Source organism: Gouania willdenowi, chromosome 16 (assembly GCF_900634775.1).
Source record: "Gouania willdenowi chromosome 16, fGouWil2.1, whole genome shotgun sequence".
Lineage (NCBI taxonomy): Eukaryota > Metazoa > Chordata > Actinopteri > Blenniiformes > Gobiesocidae > Gouania > Gouania willdenowi.
Genome location: NC_041059.1, coordinates 13,124,466 through 13,143,428, shown reverse-complemented (window position 1 = coordinate 13,143,428; position 18,963 = coordinate 13,124,466). Strand labels below are relative to the sequence as shown.

Sequence of the window (18,963 nt, the reverse complement as noted above, 5' to 3'; positions counted from 1 at the left end):
ATGGATATTTGTACTTTTTTTTTTTTTTTTACTATATTCCTAAATCAATAATTTTACTTGTACTTATACGTTTTAAAAGAAGTAAAGTAATTCATTACATTTCTACCCAACCGTTACTGAGTAAATTATAATTTTTTGTGATTTTTTTTTTATTTTTTAGATTTCCATTTAATGGTCTCTTGGCACATTGAACATAATTCATATGTTCTTGTTCGTGCCATTTGTGATCAAAGCCCAGCCAACTTTCTTCTGTTCAGGTTGGGGTTTCTACCAATTATATTACCCACATGACACATTTGGCATGGCACTGTTTTAGAGTTCATAAATGTAATTGTATACTTAGAGCCTGAAAATGTTTATTTTTATTATTATTATTATTATTATTATTTTGAATTGAATTAATTGGTGTTATTTTATTTGAAAAATAGTTGTACATTTTGACAAACCTTTTATTTTACACAAATGCCTTTGTGGAAAATACAATAAGTTCAAAATTGTGCAAGATTTGGTCTTTCCCTTTTTACTGTAAGTTTATACATGTGATGTTTATTGTATGCAAGGGAACCGTGGCAAGATTTATTACCAACAAAAAAAAAAAAAAAAAAAAAAAAACGTGGAGGGGTGACAGTAACTAATAACTTTTACTTTGTGTACCATTTAATTGAGCTACTTTTTGCTTGTACTTGAGTATTTTATGTATGACTTACTTGTACTTGAGTACAATTTCAATCAAGTAACATTACTTCTACTTGAGTAGGATATATCTACTCTTTACACCTCTGCCACTCATCCTGCAGGAGGTTCAGGATCAGACTTTGACAGCTAAAGTGTCAGAGCTCCATCAGCCTCTCTGTCCACCTTTCACACACAGATGCCCTGTGGAGACAGTAGTGGGAGGAGCAAGGACCCTAACTTTGCTCTTCTTCTTCTTCATCCTCCTGCTCCTCCTCTTCCTCCTGTCCTATCGCACCACAGCCGGACCACTTCTGCCCTGTCGTCCCTCCCTGCGCCCTGCCCGCCCGCCGGGCTTTTTCAGCACTGTACCAGAGCCAATCCGCGGCTGGGTGTAAGTAGGCCAAGCCGCTTCCTGGTTCTCAGAAAGGAGGAGCTGGGACTGTCGGAGTGGGCCAGCAGACACACAGAGGGTCACCGCCGCCAGAGGGCTGGCATACGGGAGGACGTGAGGTGGTCCATCCTCCTTGTGGGCGAACTTTGACGCGGAGGAATCGCAGAAGAAGATATCTGCGTAAATAGTCAACGAAGAAGAAAAAGAAGTCACAGCCGGGTGCAGCGGAGCTTCCAGGAAGTGGGTCTACCGGCCAGGTGCGACGCGTCGGGGACAGGTGACTCAGGTAACAGTCTGTCCCTGACAGAACCAGAACCAGAACCAGCAGTTCTGTACTCTTGGCTGAGTGTGTGCTCACGGCATGTCTGCTTCTTCTCTCCTTCCCTGTTGTGGTCGAGGTCACGGGAGGACTACCACCACTACCACGTCATAGCAGTTCGATAACTTTCGATGGCATTCCGCGCTTCTTCCGCTCACTCTTTAAAACATGCTATTTAACGTGCGTGGGACGGGTTCTGCTCTCGTTATCTGGGGGGAGGCTTTAATTCGTGTTTGCTCGGTGTTGTCAGTGGAGACAGGAGCTGCTAATTATAGCAGAGAACACCGGCTGACATCCAAAACCCGACCTGCGCTCTCACGCACATCACCTGCCCGCGCGAGTTTAACCTCGTGTACTTAAATGATCTCTCCCTCTGTGGCCCGTTAATCATCATCTTCCTCATCATCATCATTATGACCATTATGATCATCCTCGTCCTCCTCACAATGGCGCACCCAGTATTTAATTCTAATCCTGTGTTACAATAGGATGTGCTCACACTCAGTGGCTGTCATGCCAGTGGGCTTGTGACTGTGTGTGTGTGTGTGTGTGTGTGTGTGTGTGTGTGTGTGTGTGTGTGTGTGTGTGTGTGTGGGGCTCGCCCCTCTGACAGACCGGCCTAACAAGCTCAACTGGCTTGGGTTTGGTTTCCTTGTCTTGGGCACAGCTTGTGGTTCAATCTTGTGCCCATGCAGGCTGCACTCTGCAGTCTCAGTCCCCCCCCCTTCAGGCTTCACCAGAGAAACCTTTTGATCTCCCTGGAAATATCTTTTTTTTTTTTTATAGCTCTCATGACCATAGAGAGGAAAAATGTGTTTTATTTTATTTTTTGTTCTCCTATTGCCTTCAGTCCTCATTATAGCACCATCATGTGACTGGGGATCTCCAAAGCGCTCTTGTCTACAGTGGGATCTCCACACATGGAGGAGCCATCAGGGCTTTTGCAAATGATTCTTATTGCCAGTTCGGTTTGCCCCCTTACTTTGTCTGCAATGTAATTAGACATCTGTGCTTCTTCCCTGCTCTGGCTGTCCTGACATGACCTCCGTCCTGCACTGTTGTGCATATAGGCCTGCCTGTAACACAGGGATCAGTTTACCTCCAACATTTTATAAGTTCATGTTAAATCTCTGTAGAGATGCTGCTTTTGCTGCCCCTGGCACTATTCTGATATTTCTATGTTGTCATTCCCTTTTGGAAATTCTCTAAATGTTTAACGTTTGTGAAAAAGTAAAATTGGAAAATGAAAATGTCTTCACTTCAATTAGCTGCATCCTATTGATGATGCAGTTTTCCCCAACTTTTCTGACGCTATTAAAGTGGGATTCAAGTGCTACTTTTTACAAGATGCCCCCTCATTCCATTCAAATTCCATTCATTGCATTGAATCACCTAATGCTACATGCTACATTGTTTTTCTTTATTAGTGTATCACCTCTCCATCACAGCCTTTGGTGTATGTGTGCGTTACATAACTGATTACTTAGGTTGAACCTCTCTCCTCTTTCTTCAGGTTTTTTTTAGACCTCCACTGATCTCTGAGAAGACGAGCTGAACAAGAGAGACACAGAAAGCAGACACCCACCTGTCTATGAGTTTATGGACTGGAGGTAGGTTTGACACCTTGTACAGTAAACACAAAGCCAGTCACAATGTCAGTCCAGCTGTGATACAGATTGTGTCCTGCAACCAAAATGTTTGGTTCCAGGAAGCTGTTTGTAAGTCACTGTATGTTCTTTGGTGGCAGAAACAATGAAAAGTTGACTTTATGTACTATATACTTCATGCAAGACTTTATATTACACATGCCTCAGATCAGTTGTATGTCTTTTTTTAGCTGTCAAGGTAAGGCCTATTGTGAGCATCAAACCGAAGTTACATCTCTTGAAGTCTCTTAAAACATTCTTTGAAGAATGGGAGCTGAATAAAGTGGTCAACCTGCTAAATAATTGATCAGCAACCTGGAAGTTAACTCCTCTGAGGTTTCTTACTGGAGACGGTCTCCAACTCCAACAAGCTTTTAAAGAGAGCACCGGACTTCAGCCAAAAATAATCTTGTGATGTTTTCATGCGCACTCAACACAAAATATAGATTTTTGAGGAAAGTAAAAGCTGAAACAAATCAAAACATTATTGCTCAATTAATTTACACTTCCTTTAAACAGCTCATGGTTTATCAAGCAATGTCAGGTAGAAACAAATGTCCAACTTGTATACAAAGTTTTTGTGAGGTTAAAGCTTCTAATGTTGCTTGAACTGGTCTTCATCTATGCACACTGTCCCATATTTGCAAAACCTTGTAGCTGTGCAGCACTATTTGAAATAAATAAATACAATTCTGACAGATGCTTCCATTAAGATTTCTTGAAAAAAAAACTTCTTTCCCTTTCTATGGATCGAGCATTGTGTGTATTTTCAGAGCTGATGGCGGCAGTCTAATGACATGAAACATAAAAACACAATGTTGACATCTATCAGCAGCAATCAAATCAGTATCACGTCACAGGCTGCAAACACAAGCCTGGAAATGTGTTGATCAATAACCTGCTGGTTGAAACAAGGAAAATGACTTATTGGAGCAGCTTTTTGCTTCAATGTTCACCCCCTCAGGAGCAAACTTTTAACCACTTGCAGGGGAAAGTGCCTCTAGGTTACTTGTCGTGTGTTTGAATGGGTTTTTTAACAAAGTCTTGTACAAGCGACAGGAGTTTTTAGATGAAATTAATACAGTTTTAATCTTTAAAAACACACCTGCACTAATCGCAATACTAGTCCTACGAAAACATAAAAAGAGCCTCAAACCAAAAATAACAGCTTAATCCATCATTTAAATAAAGTTAATTTAATCAAACGAGTGCACAATTGTGTGTTTTCTCCAGGTACGCCGGCTTCCTCCCACTATCCAAAAACATGACCGTTAGAATGAGTGGAGTTTCGAAATTGCCCGTAGGAGTGAATATGAGTGGTTGTTTGTCTGTGTGTTGCCCTGCGATGGACTGGCACCCTGTCCAGGGTGTACCCCCACCTTGGGCCCAGCGTGAGCCAGAGATAGGGTCTGAAAATGGATGGATGGCACAAATGAGCTTAAATGACTTTGGAAACATTTTAGATTGTTGTCTGATGGATATTTGTGTTTGAATGATGTGGGACAATATTAAGAGTGACAGATCATATGATCTTGGCCTTGCTGGACTGTGACTGCTGACTACCATGTGCTGTGAACTGGTGGGCAAAGAGGGAAGTGACAGCCAGTGGTCTGTCAGGCGCTGATGATGTGCTTGTATGTACACACACAAACCCAGTTCCAGGAAATGCCTCAGTTGGGGCATGTCAGTCCACACAATTTCCCCCTTTTCATACTGAAGCAGAGAGAGGAAAGTGAGGTTCTCGATCTTGTACGTTTAAGATTGAAAGTTTACTTGGTGAATGAAATCAGTACTTCTCTCCATAGATGTCTGTTGGTTCTCCTGATTGAAGTGGTCATTGCACAACACAACGTCTGCCTCTACCACTGCTAAGACTACCCCCTACTCTGTGTCGATAGAGGAAGTTCTTTTCAGCCGTTTCCTCTTTTCAGTCATGAGTTTCTGTCCCTCCTTTTACTCTCGACCACCAGCTCACAGCCCACACCCCAGTGGTATCCAGTTTGCAGTAGGTATCGACTTCTCTTTTTGCATGGCGTTTAAACATATGTATAAAAGGCTTGAGGAGAAGCGAAAACCTAGAAGAGAGTTGACCAATGGGTTCTAGAAGCAGTGCAGTTGTTTTTCAGTATTGAGCAGGTGAGTATCATGAAGTTGGGGATAAAATGTTTGGAATTGAATTAGCAAATAAGGGACAGAATAAACAAAAAAATGTGTTGCAAAATTTGCATCACCGTTGTTGCTTTTGTTGTATCCATTACTCAGAAATAGTCCTAAAAAATGTTTATAATTATTCACAGTTAAGGCGGATCAAAGCTTTTTTATGCTGATGAACATTAGGCCTGGGCAATATATCAATATTCACGATATATTGAGATTTCTATTTTATTCTGTTCTATAACTTATTTTTTTTATTAAAATGCTCATTTTAGGAGTTGCTGCTATTGCTGATTCTCACATACGGAGTGCTTCCTAAGACCTTCCCCTAAACAAGCCACACTAGAGAACTCACTCACATGTACTGTCCCTTAAAAGAGAAAAAGGCACATATTGTGCAGCTGTTTGTTAATAAATGTGTGCGTGTGGCATTTTTTGCATCAGCATATTTAATCTAAAATCTTTCTAGTAAGACTTTATTGAGTTAAAAATATCGAGATTTATATTGTATATACTGTAGCCTTTTTGATATATACATATATATATATATATATATATTTTTTAGTTAGAGTTATGAGTTTTGGTCGATATCTTCCAGCCCTGCTGCAGATTCACCACATAAAATGAAAGTATGAGTTAGTGATTCTTATTCTGTTGAACATTTCTACACTTTCAGATACAAAAGCCAAATGTGAAGTGATTTAACATTGTTTTGATTTAACTTTAAATCACATTCTGTATAAATAAAAAGTTGAGATGTTTTTACTGTATTTAAAAAAAGGAAAAAAAAAGTAATCCCCTTACCATGTCATGGTCTAATCAATATTATTTAGGCAGGTAAAATATTTCTCACTTGTAGTGCTTTCTTCAGCGTGAGTTTGTATTTAGTTTATCTCTCCATCAGTTCTTGATCGTGGTCGATACTCTGAATACAGGAAGAGGAAACTAAGTGATCAGGATCAGTTATTTTTACGAAATTTCTCTCGTGTTTGTGCATTCATTTGTGTGTCCACTGCTTTTGCAACATCTTCCTTAGTGGGAGATGATTTGTATCAGAGAGCAGCTGTTTAGACTCACACTTGTTAACACTGTTTGACAAACTTGCTTGAATATATTTCATTTGCAAATGCAGCGAAGCTTTTTCAAGAAGAAGCAAAGGTGCATCAACCCTTTCACCCATCAGATAAGCTTCTAAGCCACCATAACACTTCCAATGTTTGTGTTTTTAAGCAATCAAGATGCTTTTTTGTTGGTTTGTAGTTGATCCTTTCATTTTAGCCTTGCACTTCAGTGGTTTCCACTTTCACTGCAGATACTGTTTGTGTTTTGTCCCCAAAAAACCTAAGATGTAGAAAAAGGACACAAAAGGAGAACCATTAGATGTTTAACAGAGATGCAGACAAGGACGGTAGAGTTCTAACGAGCAGAGAAATGGAGATGTGACTAAAGTTGCTTTTTTGAATCACACAACTTGCAGTAGAGCCTGGTAAGCATTGATGTAGCAAGGCTTTGGACGCCTTCATACACGTCATTAACAATAGGCTTGATATGAACAGGTTAAGACTCAACATTTTTAGAATATGGACACTTGGTGAATTCTGGGGAAGCAGACATTGAAAGATCATAAAGCAAAGCATCTCACGCTAAGTACCATCAACATGAAGGAAACCTGCTTGCATAGAATAACTGTTAGCATAACCTACCTGCAACTGAATAACTATAGCAGTCCTGCTAACAATTATGCCACTGAGTAATCACAATTATTATAATACATTTTAATTTATGATTGAAATTATATATTAATGTTCATAATTATGTCTAAATACAACTTTTTCACTTCCGATACAATACCGATATTGCAGCCTTGCATATCGTCCGATACCGACATTGATCCAATACGATATCAGCACGAATCATACATACTTTTATTACTTATTTTGTAGTGTGGAATGTTAGAAAAGGCTTGATCAAGTGATGTTACTCAAACAGAGAACAATAGTCAGCAACGGTCGGTATGAGAAAAACTGACCCATTTATTATTAACCAATTGGTTACATACATTTTAACCTTAAACATAATATCTGCATTATTCTACAATTGAATAAAAACTTTGTTGGAGTGTGAACTATAGTCACCTATGGATAGAATCGCTGGAGCCGAACATTTTATTGGAGTGCTTATATCTGTGATATTCATTTTCTGGCTAATAATGCACCTTTGTCCGATATCAGTATCGGATCGGGACACCCCTATTCATAATCAGCAATCTCTTTGTTATATAAACAGACTGTTCAAACAATTGTACGGTTTTGTTCACATTTTTGATTGGGATAGTCAATCTGGGAAAATACGGTAGACATGTTTTATTTTGAATAAAGTTGCATATGTAACTAGCTTTGTTAATGATCTCACAAAAATTTAGTTTTTACTAGAGAGACTATACAGTGCAGCTACATGTAATATTGATCAACGTCAAACATGGTGTCTGATATAAAAGCCGCCATTATGATTAGGAGTTACAGGATGCAGTTAAAGATTCACACACACACACACACACCTTAAGGCTCCAGCTGTGTTAACACACCCTGCTTGGTGTGCAGGGTCAAAAACTGCTGAGCAGAATCAGAACTGTACAAGGGGGGAAGAGAGTATTATGAAACCACTTGCTCAGCACCCCCAACCCCCCCCCCCCCCCCCTCACATCTGTGTATGTGTGTGTGTTGATGTCAGTGACAGAAGTGGCTTCCAGCACAGCACGCACCTGCACAGTTTCTTTTTGTGGAGACGTGCACATGTTCAGTTAGTCGTCCAGGAGTCATGCTCTTCTTCTCCCATGTCTTTTTCTGTCTCCCCCTGTAACTGAACCTTGTCCGCTCTTGTTTCATGTCTCTTCGCTAACACTGATTGTTCGGAGCTGAGACTAGATTTTCCTGTCCTTAACCTCCCCTCTCTGCTGCTTTGTCTTTCACTGTCACTACACTACACTACACCCACTCCCTGCCTACTCAGTCACTCCTGACTTTTTTACTCACTTATTGTGCATAGTTTGGGGAATTCTACTAACATGTGTGTTTTGCTCTTTTTCATCTCCGCAAAAAATCTTTTCAGTTTGTCTTTTGTGGTGATCTTTATGCAATCCTTAAAAATGTCTTCAATGTTGTACAATATGTATATCGTTAAAAAAAAAAAAGGTTTTAAGGTTAAATGCTATGAAAATAAAGGAATAAGTTACAAATGAACATTTTTAATAGACTTTGAACTAATTCAGCTCAAACCAACACTCCATGTGAAGTCAGAGAGCAAAGGAATCTTACATTTACCCTAAAGGCTACAGTTTAACACAATTCCTCTATCTAATTAAGTCCAACTACTCATGTACTACTTGTAAAGCTCCTAACAAGTCTAAACATGTTAAATATGTTGTAAAAAACCAAATCACTGTCACTCTTCAGTAATCAGCAGCTTCTAACAAATCATGTTGAATTTTCCAATACCTTTATATCATTTTCTTTCAAAGAAAGAACGAGAAGAGTTAAGTTTTGTTAATGTTAAAAAGAAACTGAAGTTGTTTGTACTATTTCTAGTTCGTCTGCGGTTTATGGAGAGTAAATGACCTTTGAGTGCATTAACACATGAAGACGCAGGCACACGCTCAACACATATAATGGAACCCCAAAGACTTTTTTTTTTCTATATTTAGTTTTTGTTCAAGTTTGTTATATACTGTACTACAAATACAGAGCTAACAGTGTTAGTAACAAGTTGTGTCAACTCAGATATTTTTATACTGCAATTTACAATTAATATTAACTAGATTTATATTTGACAAAGTGAAAGTTAGTTGCTTAAGATTGTTTTTTTAATTTGTAAAAGAATAATTATTACAACATTTGAAAATACATTTTTATTCTGTAATTAGTTTTTTTGTTGTTTTGTTTTATCAATTACTTGACATTTCAGGTGACCCCATTCAAGCTCCAGGCCCCAAGGTTGAGAAACACTGCAGAATCCCATAGTTGAACAATCTTTGCATTTAACCTTGTTGTATGTTAAGTTATGCTATCACAATGATACATTTGTAAATGTTCCTAACTGGTCAAATCATTGTTTTATTGTTTAATAATTGTGCAGCACTACTTCTGGGCCTTTGCTGCTCTTGCTGATGATGTGATAATCCTGCTGCAAATTCACACTGGTTTTCAGCGCTAGCATGCAAACTCACTGCTCTGATAGATCCAGGTAGAAGTTTGTGGTGTGAGAGGGCGAGGGGATAAGGGCCTCTGCGCTGTCAGCCTAATGAATAATGCATTGTGTTCTTGGAGCTAAGACTAGGCCGTGTTCAAGTGTTACACTTTATACACACACACACACACACGCGTGCACACACGTGCACAAAGACGGACCATAGTTTAGAGCAGTTACAGTAAGGACAGCTAAGGTAACCATTCAGCTGGTTGCTAAAAGACGAATGAACGTCTTTCTGCTGCAGGAAGAGATGCTCCTAAAAGTCCTGCTAATGTCTCAGGTCTTGGACAAATTCAAATGTTGATTCAAATCCTCCCTGGATGCAGCTGTATTTATATCTCCTGGTGGGATGCAAATCTTATATCCAGAGAGAGTAGTTGGGAGGCAGAGCAGGTGGAGGTGGGGTTTTAAATGTCAGTAAAAACCTGCTTTCCTTTGTATTATTTGGACATCACTCAGGTTAGACGTATGAATGATTTTGAGTAAAAGTCCTAATTTTCTTGATTCTCAGGCTCTCGTCTTTCTCGTCGTCTCAGTACCACCCTGTACTTAAAAACCCGAACATTCAAAGTAATTAAATAGATTAAGCAGTTTATACTCAGTTATTAAAAAAAGTTCTACTAACTTGTATATGTCAAGTTGGTGTAACATAATATTGTAACTAATGTTTTTTGAGTAAATGGATATTTGTTTGCTATATTTGTTTATAAATAAGCATAACTTAAAAACACAATTTAAGTACAACTTAATAGAATTAAGTAATTACATGCTAAGAATGATAAAGTCCTGTTATTTCTGTTGTTTCAAATAGGGATTATTTAGATAGCACTTAAAAGTACAAGTAGCCAGTCATCCAACTGTTTAAGTTTTGGGAAATTTTGACATTTGAGTTTATCAACTTAAAGCTGATTTCTGGAGTTTCTGAGACATCTATGTTTATGTATGTTTCTTTTGAAAGTCTTTTACTATGGTTTGCGTCACCGTATACAAGTCCCGCCTTTGTCCTATAGACCCCAATACAAATGGAAACGAGTGCTGGGATCGCCTAGCCAATAGGCTTTGACTTCCTGTCAATTAAAGTGAATGCGGAACTGTGCACGGAAACAAGGCAGCGCATCACAACAGTAAACAGCTAAATAGGATTTTGGCTCTTACCTGACCCATAGACCTATATCAATGCGACCCAATTATGTTCCGCATGCAGAAAAGTAGAGGCGTGGCTTCTGGTAGATTGGCAGAGGCAGGGGGAGGAAGTGAGGCTGTTTAGGGCAGGACGTCGAGACGTTTTTCAGAAACTCTGGATAGCAGCTTTAAAAAAATTGATTGCCTTAATTTTTTTTTTTTAGTTCTGGCAACATTGTGGTTTTCAGTATGTTGTGTGAGCTTGATTTTATCTTCACAGGTAATAGTTTTAAGCAAATATCTTTGCAGTAAGGTCTTGTGTTCTCAATCAAGTTATGTATACTCTAGGATATATACAGTATATTCACTGTACTCTCATTTTATACTAATTCTATAATGCATCCATGCCTTTGAGGTAAACCATTTTATAGTTATGTCTAGCAATTTAGGTAACTTTCTAATCATACCCACCAGAGCTACTGAGTTCATATTCCCTCCTGGTGAATTTTAAGATTGAACTTTTACTGAGAAAGAGCCTTATACTCACACAACACACTCAGTCACAAATGCACGGGACCTTTCTGGAAAACATCTGACATCAGAATATGAAAAGCCATTTCTCCCCTCAGAGGGGTTTTTATGACTATAAAGTCATATTTTCCTCCTTTAGAGCTGGAGCCCGATATAATTGAGGTGGACTGGGAAAACACACTGGCTTCAATGGAAAATGAGCGCCCTAAAAATAAAACTAAAAGCTTTAGTTCCAGTAAACACAAGCACAAGAGTGTGTGCAGTTAGAATTCATTGTATAGATGGTGAATTCTGTACGCAAGGTTTTCTGTGGAGTTCTAATCTTTGTGTGGAGCAGCCACCTTTGTTTTCCTGGCCTTCACACAAACCTGTCAACAGAAATGCTGCAGTAAGTTCCCATATTCCTCCTTACTAAAAATAATTAGTAATAGTCTTAAGATGCTTTGCTGTTTTTTGTTTCTTGGGATACGTTTTGAGGATTGAGGATCTCTGCATGTTTGCAATACATAACATTGAAGACAGTTAAGGGTCCAATTATTTCAATTGTACATTTTGACTTCAGAGGTGACATCATTGATGGAGGTGACGGCAGAAAGGAAAGAAATGCAAGACAAATATTTAAAGAGAAAATCTTTGGAACACTTGGATTTGCAGACATTTTTAAAGCATGGAACAGTTTGAGAAAATAGTTTTTTGTTTTGATATTTTGTGATCTAAAAGTTTGCGTAAAAGACCACATCTGTACGTGGTATCTGTATGTGCTCTGATTTGGTACAATGTGTGACATGATTCAACAGACTTGTCCTTGGCACACAGCAAAAACATACTGACAAAAAAAAGATTGAGGGGGGGGGGGGTGTTAAAGCAGTGTGCAGTTTGACACAATGCAACTCTGTGTGAGTGTTCAGTAACTCACCATTTTCTTGTTGTCAGGAAAAAGACCCTTTCATTATTTGTGATAAACACAAGCTTGGAGAGGTTTTGTACGAGACTTGGTCTGAGTGCGTGTCTGTAAGTAGGGAGTAAAGTTCCAGCATTAAATATTTTTTTTCCAAAACAAAATCAAAAGTAACGCACAGAAATGAAACATTTATGTTACCATCATGTTTGCTGCATCGCAGCCATCTGAAATCATTGCTCTTCCGGCATCAACGCCACAAGCTGAGCTCCAGGAGAAGGAAAGCTACAAAGGCCTCCTGAAAACACTGTGATCCGCACACATTTAATCACTTCTAAACTTTGTAAAGTAGCATTTAAATTTCATGATTGTGTTAATCGATAGTTTCTAGGATTTTACTGAACAAAGGTGACTGCTTTTTAACTGTAAATAAAAGTATCCAAAGCATGACTTTAGACTACAATTGAAACATTACGTGTCTGGACACAAAATTTTCTTAGTGTGTGTGGAAGAAACACTGGTTATTAGCATTGGGACGATTCACTGAGTTCACAATCCAATATTTTTGAAAAAAGACAAAGAAAAATCATGCTTTTACTTGGACTTTAACTCTGGACATATTTATTTGTCAACTCAATAGGAATATAACCAAATACAAACAAACCACAACAATGTGTAGTGTGTTAGATCTTGTGGATTTATCTTGTTTTGTTCTAATATCATGGCGGCGATGTCTTGTTGCAAGATATATCCTCCCACGTTTACTGGTTATCACTGGTTACATCATGTTTATGTAGCACAGATCTAGCCTGTTAAGCAGTACGTTTGACCACTTAAAACGTATGACATGTCCTTGCTTATCCTCTTGTCATCTTAAAAATGCATGTAGAAATGAATGACACTGCTTCAAAGTCAAACAACAAGACTACTGTGAAACAACATGGAACCTTGCACAAATTGAACGTGACACCTGCGGCAAAACAACTTGACCCTTTTCTTCTCCTTTTTATTTCCTAACTTTCTGACTGCATCCAAGTCAGAGGGAGAGACGCTCTGTTTATCACAAATGACCCCGTGACGTAAAGCAAATCGCCGCATGCGCAAATTGAAATTGCGAAAGGCTAAAAGTGAAACCACAAACTCTGCCCACTTCTCAACCTTGTCTTTTTCCTTTGTGTTTTGAAAAAGACTTCTTGCCTCTTTTTTTGTGGACCTGCTTTATTTTTCTTTAATCAGACATTAAGATACTGTTCATTACTTAAAGTAATCTTATCCAAAACCCATGTTGTTGATGTAGAACACAACATTAAGCAGTTTATCATGAAGGCCACTTTGTGTACTTTGGCCTACAGAGACTGACTGACTGCAGCTTTCCTCTGGACTCATTCTATTTTTCCACATTCTTCTGTATATTCAATATTTTCTCATTGTTTTTAAATGATAATGTGAGAAATAAACACTTGTTTACAGTATGAACTGATGACTAAAAGTGATCATCCATTGTTTTGGGCACAATCTTACTGTTGGCAAAAGGGTGCCTGAACTGGACACAGTCCCTTACAAGCTAACACAATCCCTGACACACACATTCACCCATATGCATGTGCGTCACCCCCATTGAGGATGGTGTGTTGTGACATCCCCTCTTTTCAAAAAGATTGGTTCGTCATTGCCCTGTTTCTCAAACCATGTCAGACTTTAGATAAAGTCCTAAGGAAGTCTTCACCTCTCCTAAACCTATAATGCTAAACTTGCCTATTAAAAAATTTTTTTTGGAGAGAATGCCATTATGTGGATTAGCCTCATGTCATGGTTTATGCTCATCTACTGTTTCACAACCAAGAACAAGCTGTGCATCCGTTGTCAAGAACCATGAGTCTACAAACAGAAGCAATATAAATTAACTTTTGTTGTTTTTAAGGAATATTTAGTTGGAAATGTGTGTACAAATGGTCTTACAACAAAGGAGCCTAAGGTCAGTCTTTAGCACTCTTTACTCTAACTGGTTCATCATACAGTCATGCAGCTCAGCAGAAGGCTTATGATGCTCCCCATCTCAATATTCATGAAGATGAGACTTATAAAAAAACATTTAAGACCTCCTGCAAGGTTTGCTTTCCCTTAGATAGATCGGAGGCTTTGAGAAGTCTTTGTTGGATAATATGTGCATTTAAAGTATTTGATTTACTGTGCAGCAGTTTCTTTTAATTGCTGTAAGGGTGGAGTTTTACTTATGAGTCTTAAATAGACTAAGGCTTAAGATGGTCACCCAACGGGTTGGTTTAAACAATGGAGGGTGATGGGTGTACAGATTGGCACGCAATGTGTGCATCTTTGAGTGTGTGTGTGTGTGTTTCAATGCTAATTTGTGTGTTTAATAGGGTGTGTTTTGGAGCAGGTTAGTCGGGTGGATGCGCTGTTGTTGTGCAGAGCCCTCTGGGCACAGTGTGAACTCTGTTATTGGATGGCCAGGGGGCTGCCAGTTGCTAAGGGAGGGACACAACAGGGCAGGGAGGGGGAACCTGGAGGGTGAGTTGTTTGTGGAAAATCTTGTCTGTTCAGGTGTGTGAAGGATATTGTCGACCTTGTGGACAGGGTAAGGTGCGAGCTCAGGGATCCAACAAAGGGTGGAGGTGGGTCTGATTACTGAGGGGCAAAGTTTTACCTCACAAGGAAATAAAGAATGCTCATTTTATTACTCTGCTTTTTACTGCAAAAGCTTTGATTGTAATCCACTCAATTGAACTTGCAGCTTCTGACGTATCAAAGGTGTTACTAATAAGTAATGCATAAAATCCACATGTCATAATCTCAGCGTTGGCAAAGCTATAAATAAATTTAGTGTCTTCTCTTCCTCATTCTGTTGCTGGTTCTGCCCCTTTCATCATCTCACCCGTCACTCCCTACTTTGCATTTTTTACTTCTTTGTCTTCTGTAGGTCTTTACATTGATCGGGTAATGCAATAAACCTTTTTACCAAATTAACCTACCGGCCTTAAGGTATGACAGAGCCACAGCCAATTGCATAACACTGTATCCTCTCCACATTAATACGATTAAGCTTTTAGTGTCCTATCTTCCTTGTTTAGATGAGTTTGTTATATTCTTTCTGACATCATATTTATATGCTCTGTCATTGACAATTCTAATTCAAAGTCAACACCAAGTAATCTTGAATGAAGAAACCATTCCTTGTGTAAAGGAGTCTGTTAGTCACAGTAATTACTGCTGACTCTCTCTGATAGAAAATGTTTAATAAATTTTAGGTCGCTAACCTTAAACAGATCTTTTGTGAAATCTGAGGTACAGTAGATTTTGAAAAACGGTTACGTTGTATTTTGCTTAGTGCTCAGAACCATTACATAGCTGATCCTTCCTTTCTTTGATTCAGGTAGCAATGTCTCCAGGAGAGGACGGTCTGATTGGGATCCCCTTCCCGGAGCACAGCAATGAGCTCCTGTCCCACCTCAACAACCAGAGGAGGACTGGGCTTCTATGTGACCTCACCCTGACCTCCCGCGGGGCTCGATATCCCACGCACCGCTCCGTCATGGCCGCTGTTAGTCTCTACTTCCGCCGGTTGTTTGGAGCTGATCAGGGGGCTTGCGGTGAAGGTGGCGGCGGTTTCAGTGTTTGCCAGCTGGACTGCGTGGCGCCCGACGCTTTGGACGCACTGCTAGAGTTTGCCTACACTGCCACGCTGACGATCCCGAGCTCTGGCATGAAAGATGTTCTGCGAGGCGCTCAGCTTCTGGGAATTCAGTGTGTGGCTGATGCCTGTAAAGACATCCTGGGGTTGTCGACGGAGGGGGAGGTGGCAGATGAGCAGGCGAGTCAACACAGCCCGAAGGTGGCAGAGAGCTTAACGGGGGGTGGAATCGAGAAAGCGTCAAGGAGAAAAATGGACAGAAAGAAAATGAAGAAAATCGGATTAAATCCCAACTCCTCACCTTTAAATCCACTTCCTGCCTCTCCAGTCTCATATCCTTCACCTGCATCTGACAGCCATCGCTCCCTGTCCTCCACCCGACCTCCCAGCCCGGAGCAGGAGGAGCTGTACCTCAATTACAGGCAGAACGGGGACCCCAGGGCAATCAAAGAGCCAGGCCGGGGTGCCACTCTAAATGGAGGGCTCCATCACTGGCTGACAGAGCGACCTCGTATTGCCCACCCACCACCAGTTCCCTCCCCCAAGGACAAGCTGTCTGAGGATGATGAGATGGAGAGTTTTGGCGATAACGGGGTGTTGCTTGGGAGCGCCTCCATATCGACCCCGGGAACTGATCAAAGTACAGCTTCTTCTGTAGGGGCAGGTGGGAGGAAAAGAAAGTCTCAAACTCCACAGCAGTGTCCTGTCTGCCAGAAGATCATCCATGGTGCAGGAAAGCTGCCCCGGCATATGAGGACACACACTGGAGAGAAACCCTTCCAGTGCTCTGCCTGTGGAGTCCGCTTTACTCGGTACAGTAACTTACAAGTGCGACTTTAATGTAAATGTGTTAACTTATTTGTCGTGTTACTCATTCAGTCTTTTCTCCTCTTTCTTTAAAGCAATGATAAGTTAAAGATCCACATGAGGAAACACACGGGCGAGCGGCCGTACTCCTGCCCTCACTGCCCTGCCCGCTTCCTCCACTCGTACGACCTTAAGAATCACCTCTCCCTCCACAGTGGAGCTCGGCCCTTTGAGTGCCCACACTGCCACAAGGCCTTCGCCCGAGAAGATCATCTTCAGCGGCACCACAAAGGTCACAGCTGCCTGGAGCTGCGCACACGCCGCCCCCGAAGAGGGTCTGAGCTGATAGAGGATGGAAGGATGGATGCTGATGGGGTGAAACGGTCCAACCCTCTGGAAGCTCTGTCCTTACAGGCCCACACCTCTGGCTTTCTTACCCGGGCGGCGCTGGAGGGTGGCGGTGGGTCAGGTGCCGGTCCTTCACTGATATTTATGGGCAATGCAGAGAGAGAGCGGTCTCTGGCCCTCATGGCTCAGCTCGGGCCCCACAGGCTTGCCGGCTACCCACAGTTCTTCTTGCGAGAGTTGGAAATGCGAGGAGGAGACAATCCACAAAGACCTGACTCTCCAGTAGGGCAGCGTGAGCAGTGGCCTGAAGAAGAGCAGGAAAATGGCGATGCGGAAGTAGAAGAAGAAGAATAGTGGAGGGTTGTGTGCTAGTGTGAATGCTGGTGTATCTGGAAAAGCATCCAGAGAATAAACAAAACAAAACAAAAAAAAGCTCAGGTGGCTGGACTTAAAGAGAGCACTTAAAAAGTTAAATTATATTTTTTAAATTGTTTTCCTTTTGTTGTTGGCTTTCGACTTTTGTTTGTGTTTAAAATTATCTTTTCTTTTGAGCTTTCGTTCGGGGCTGATGAGTCTTGAGCATGTGGGTGTTGGGACGGTTCTTCACTATGCAAACTAAGATTCAGGGCTGTAGTACAAAGAGGATTTTATAGGATTATAGTTGAACCTATTTTTGATTCCGGTGCAATTTAATAATATATTCTAGATAACAAGAAGCTATTTTCTTATGTACTGTCTTTTTGTATGATGTCGGAATCCATTCTCTTTTAGTTAGTCTGTTGGATCGTTGCAGTAATTTGGTACTTGGACCAAAGATCTTTGGTTTTTTCTTACAGGTTGTAGCCAATGTTGAGTCTAATGAGACGATTCTTTCCAACTGTTTTCTAGCCATGTAAAAACAATCTGCTTTTCTATCTGAGCGTTTCAGGGTTTTCTTTATTAAGAGACAAACGATGGGTAAAAAATTGATGCTAATCAATGTTTCCATGCACTCATTTGGGTTCTATGGGGGAAAATGGTGAGGGGATGAACAAAGATGTGCTCCTTTACTGTATTTATTTATTTATTGATATTTATTCCGATCCTTCTTCTGAATTAATTATATGAGACAACACAAGGTTGGACAGATTATCGATTCCTCATCAAAGTCTAACAAAATGCTAGCTGACGTTGTGGGTGAAATCTTCTACTTAAAGCTCGTCTTCCCTTAATGCATTCTTTGCACATTGAACCTTGTCAGGTTTGTAAAGCCTCTGCCACATTCCAGCTCAGGAGAAAAGAGAAGGGAACATGGCAAAGTCCCATGTTCCACAAACACAAACTGACACCTGAGTGTGCGTTTCTGTTGCTAACTCAACATGTATGGTAGCGTAGTGTATGTTACTGCATTGTGTGTCTGCTAAATTAGCCATAACATGTTTAAAAATAGCCATTAATCTTTCAGTTTATCAATCTTCGACCAAAACATATTTCTGCTTCTTTCTCTTGAACAGAACGTGAGCTTTTCTTTGGGGTGTAAGTTGGAACAAAACAACGATGGATTTGAATGACAGCAGCTGTATTTCTCTTTTTCTAAAAAAAAAGCAGTCTTGCATAATCACTTGTGCTTATCTGGTCTTGTGTGCACTATCTGCTCTTTGTTTGTTTTTATGTCCAATGTATTTGCACTATGAATTTTAAGAGCTTCAAGCTTTTTTTTTTTTTTGTCTTGACCTTTATTGTCTGACCTTAAACACTCTCTGTACCATTCAAGGTTGTGATTTACTGGATAATAGGTTTTGAAAACCCATGTACACATTCTTCCTCCAGCCTGTTGGTGCAGATGTGTAGTTGTACATATGATGTTGGGGTAAAGTTGCCTTAGTTTGATTGATGCTGCAACTCTTCTCAGGAAATCTTGAGCAGTGCACTCTGTGATTGTGGAATCAAACTGGCGTTGTGGGGTGATACCAGTGGCTTGAAAATCATGAATTTTATAGATTTTTTTTGTATTGTTTCTTTAAATGTTGAAGATGGATCAATGAATCAAACCCGGAAATAACAGTAGTGAAAATTAGCTACTGGCCTTACTGGAACCAGTCCTACTGGAACAACAGTATGACAGTTGGCCCTGTGCATGAAGGGTGTTCCTCATCAGGGCTTCGTGAATGAATAAATGAATGGATGAGGGTTAACTAA

At 40.2% G+C, this 18,963-nt stretch overlaps 1 protein-coding gene across 2 annotated transcripts; it reads left to right on the top strand.

Annotated features, from left to right (window-relative positions):
- The first annotated feature begins 863 nt into the window (after positions 1 to 863).
- On the top strand, positions 864 to 18,963 carry zbtb7b (zinc finger and BTB domain containing 7B). Of its 2 annotated transcripts, XM_028470097.1 has the most exons (5): positions 864 to 1,352; positions 2,899 to 2,995; positions 4,837 to 5,036; positions 15,373 to 16,442; positions 16,533 to 18,963. In XM_028470097.1, exons 3-5 carry the CDS (start codon positions 4,965 to 4,967, stop codon positions 17,137 to 17,139), a joined length of 1,749 nt encoding a protein of 582 aa, XP_028325898.1. In that variant the 5' UTR covers positions 864 to 1,352; positions 2,899 to 2,995; positions 4,837 to 4,964; the 3' UTR covers positions 17,140 to 18,963. The 2 variants fall into 2 exon arrangements, with proteins under 2 accessions (XP_028325898.1, XP_028325899.1); XM_028470098.1 differs by lacking the exon at positions 4,837 to 5,036 and having other exon boundaries at positions 866 to 1,352.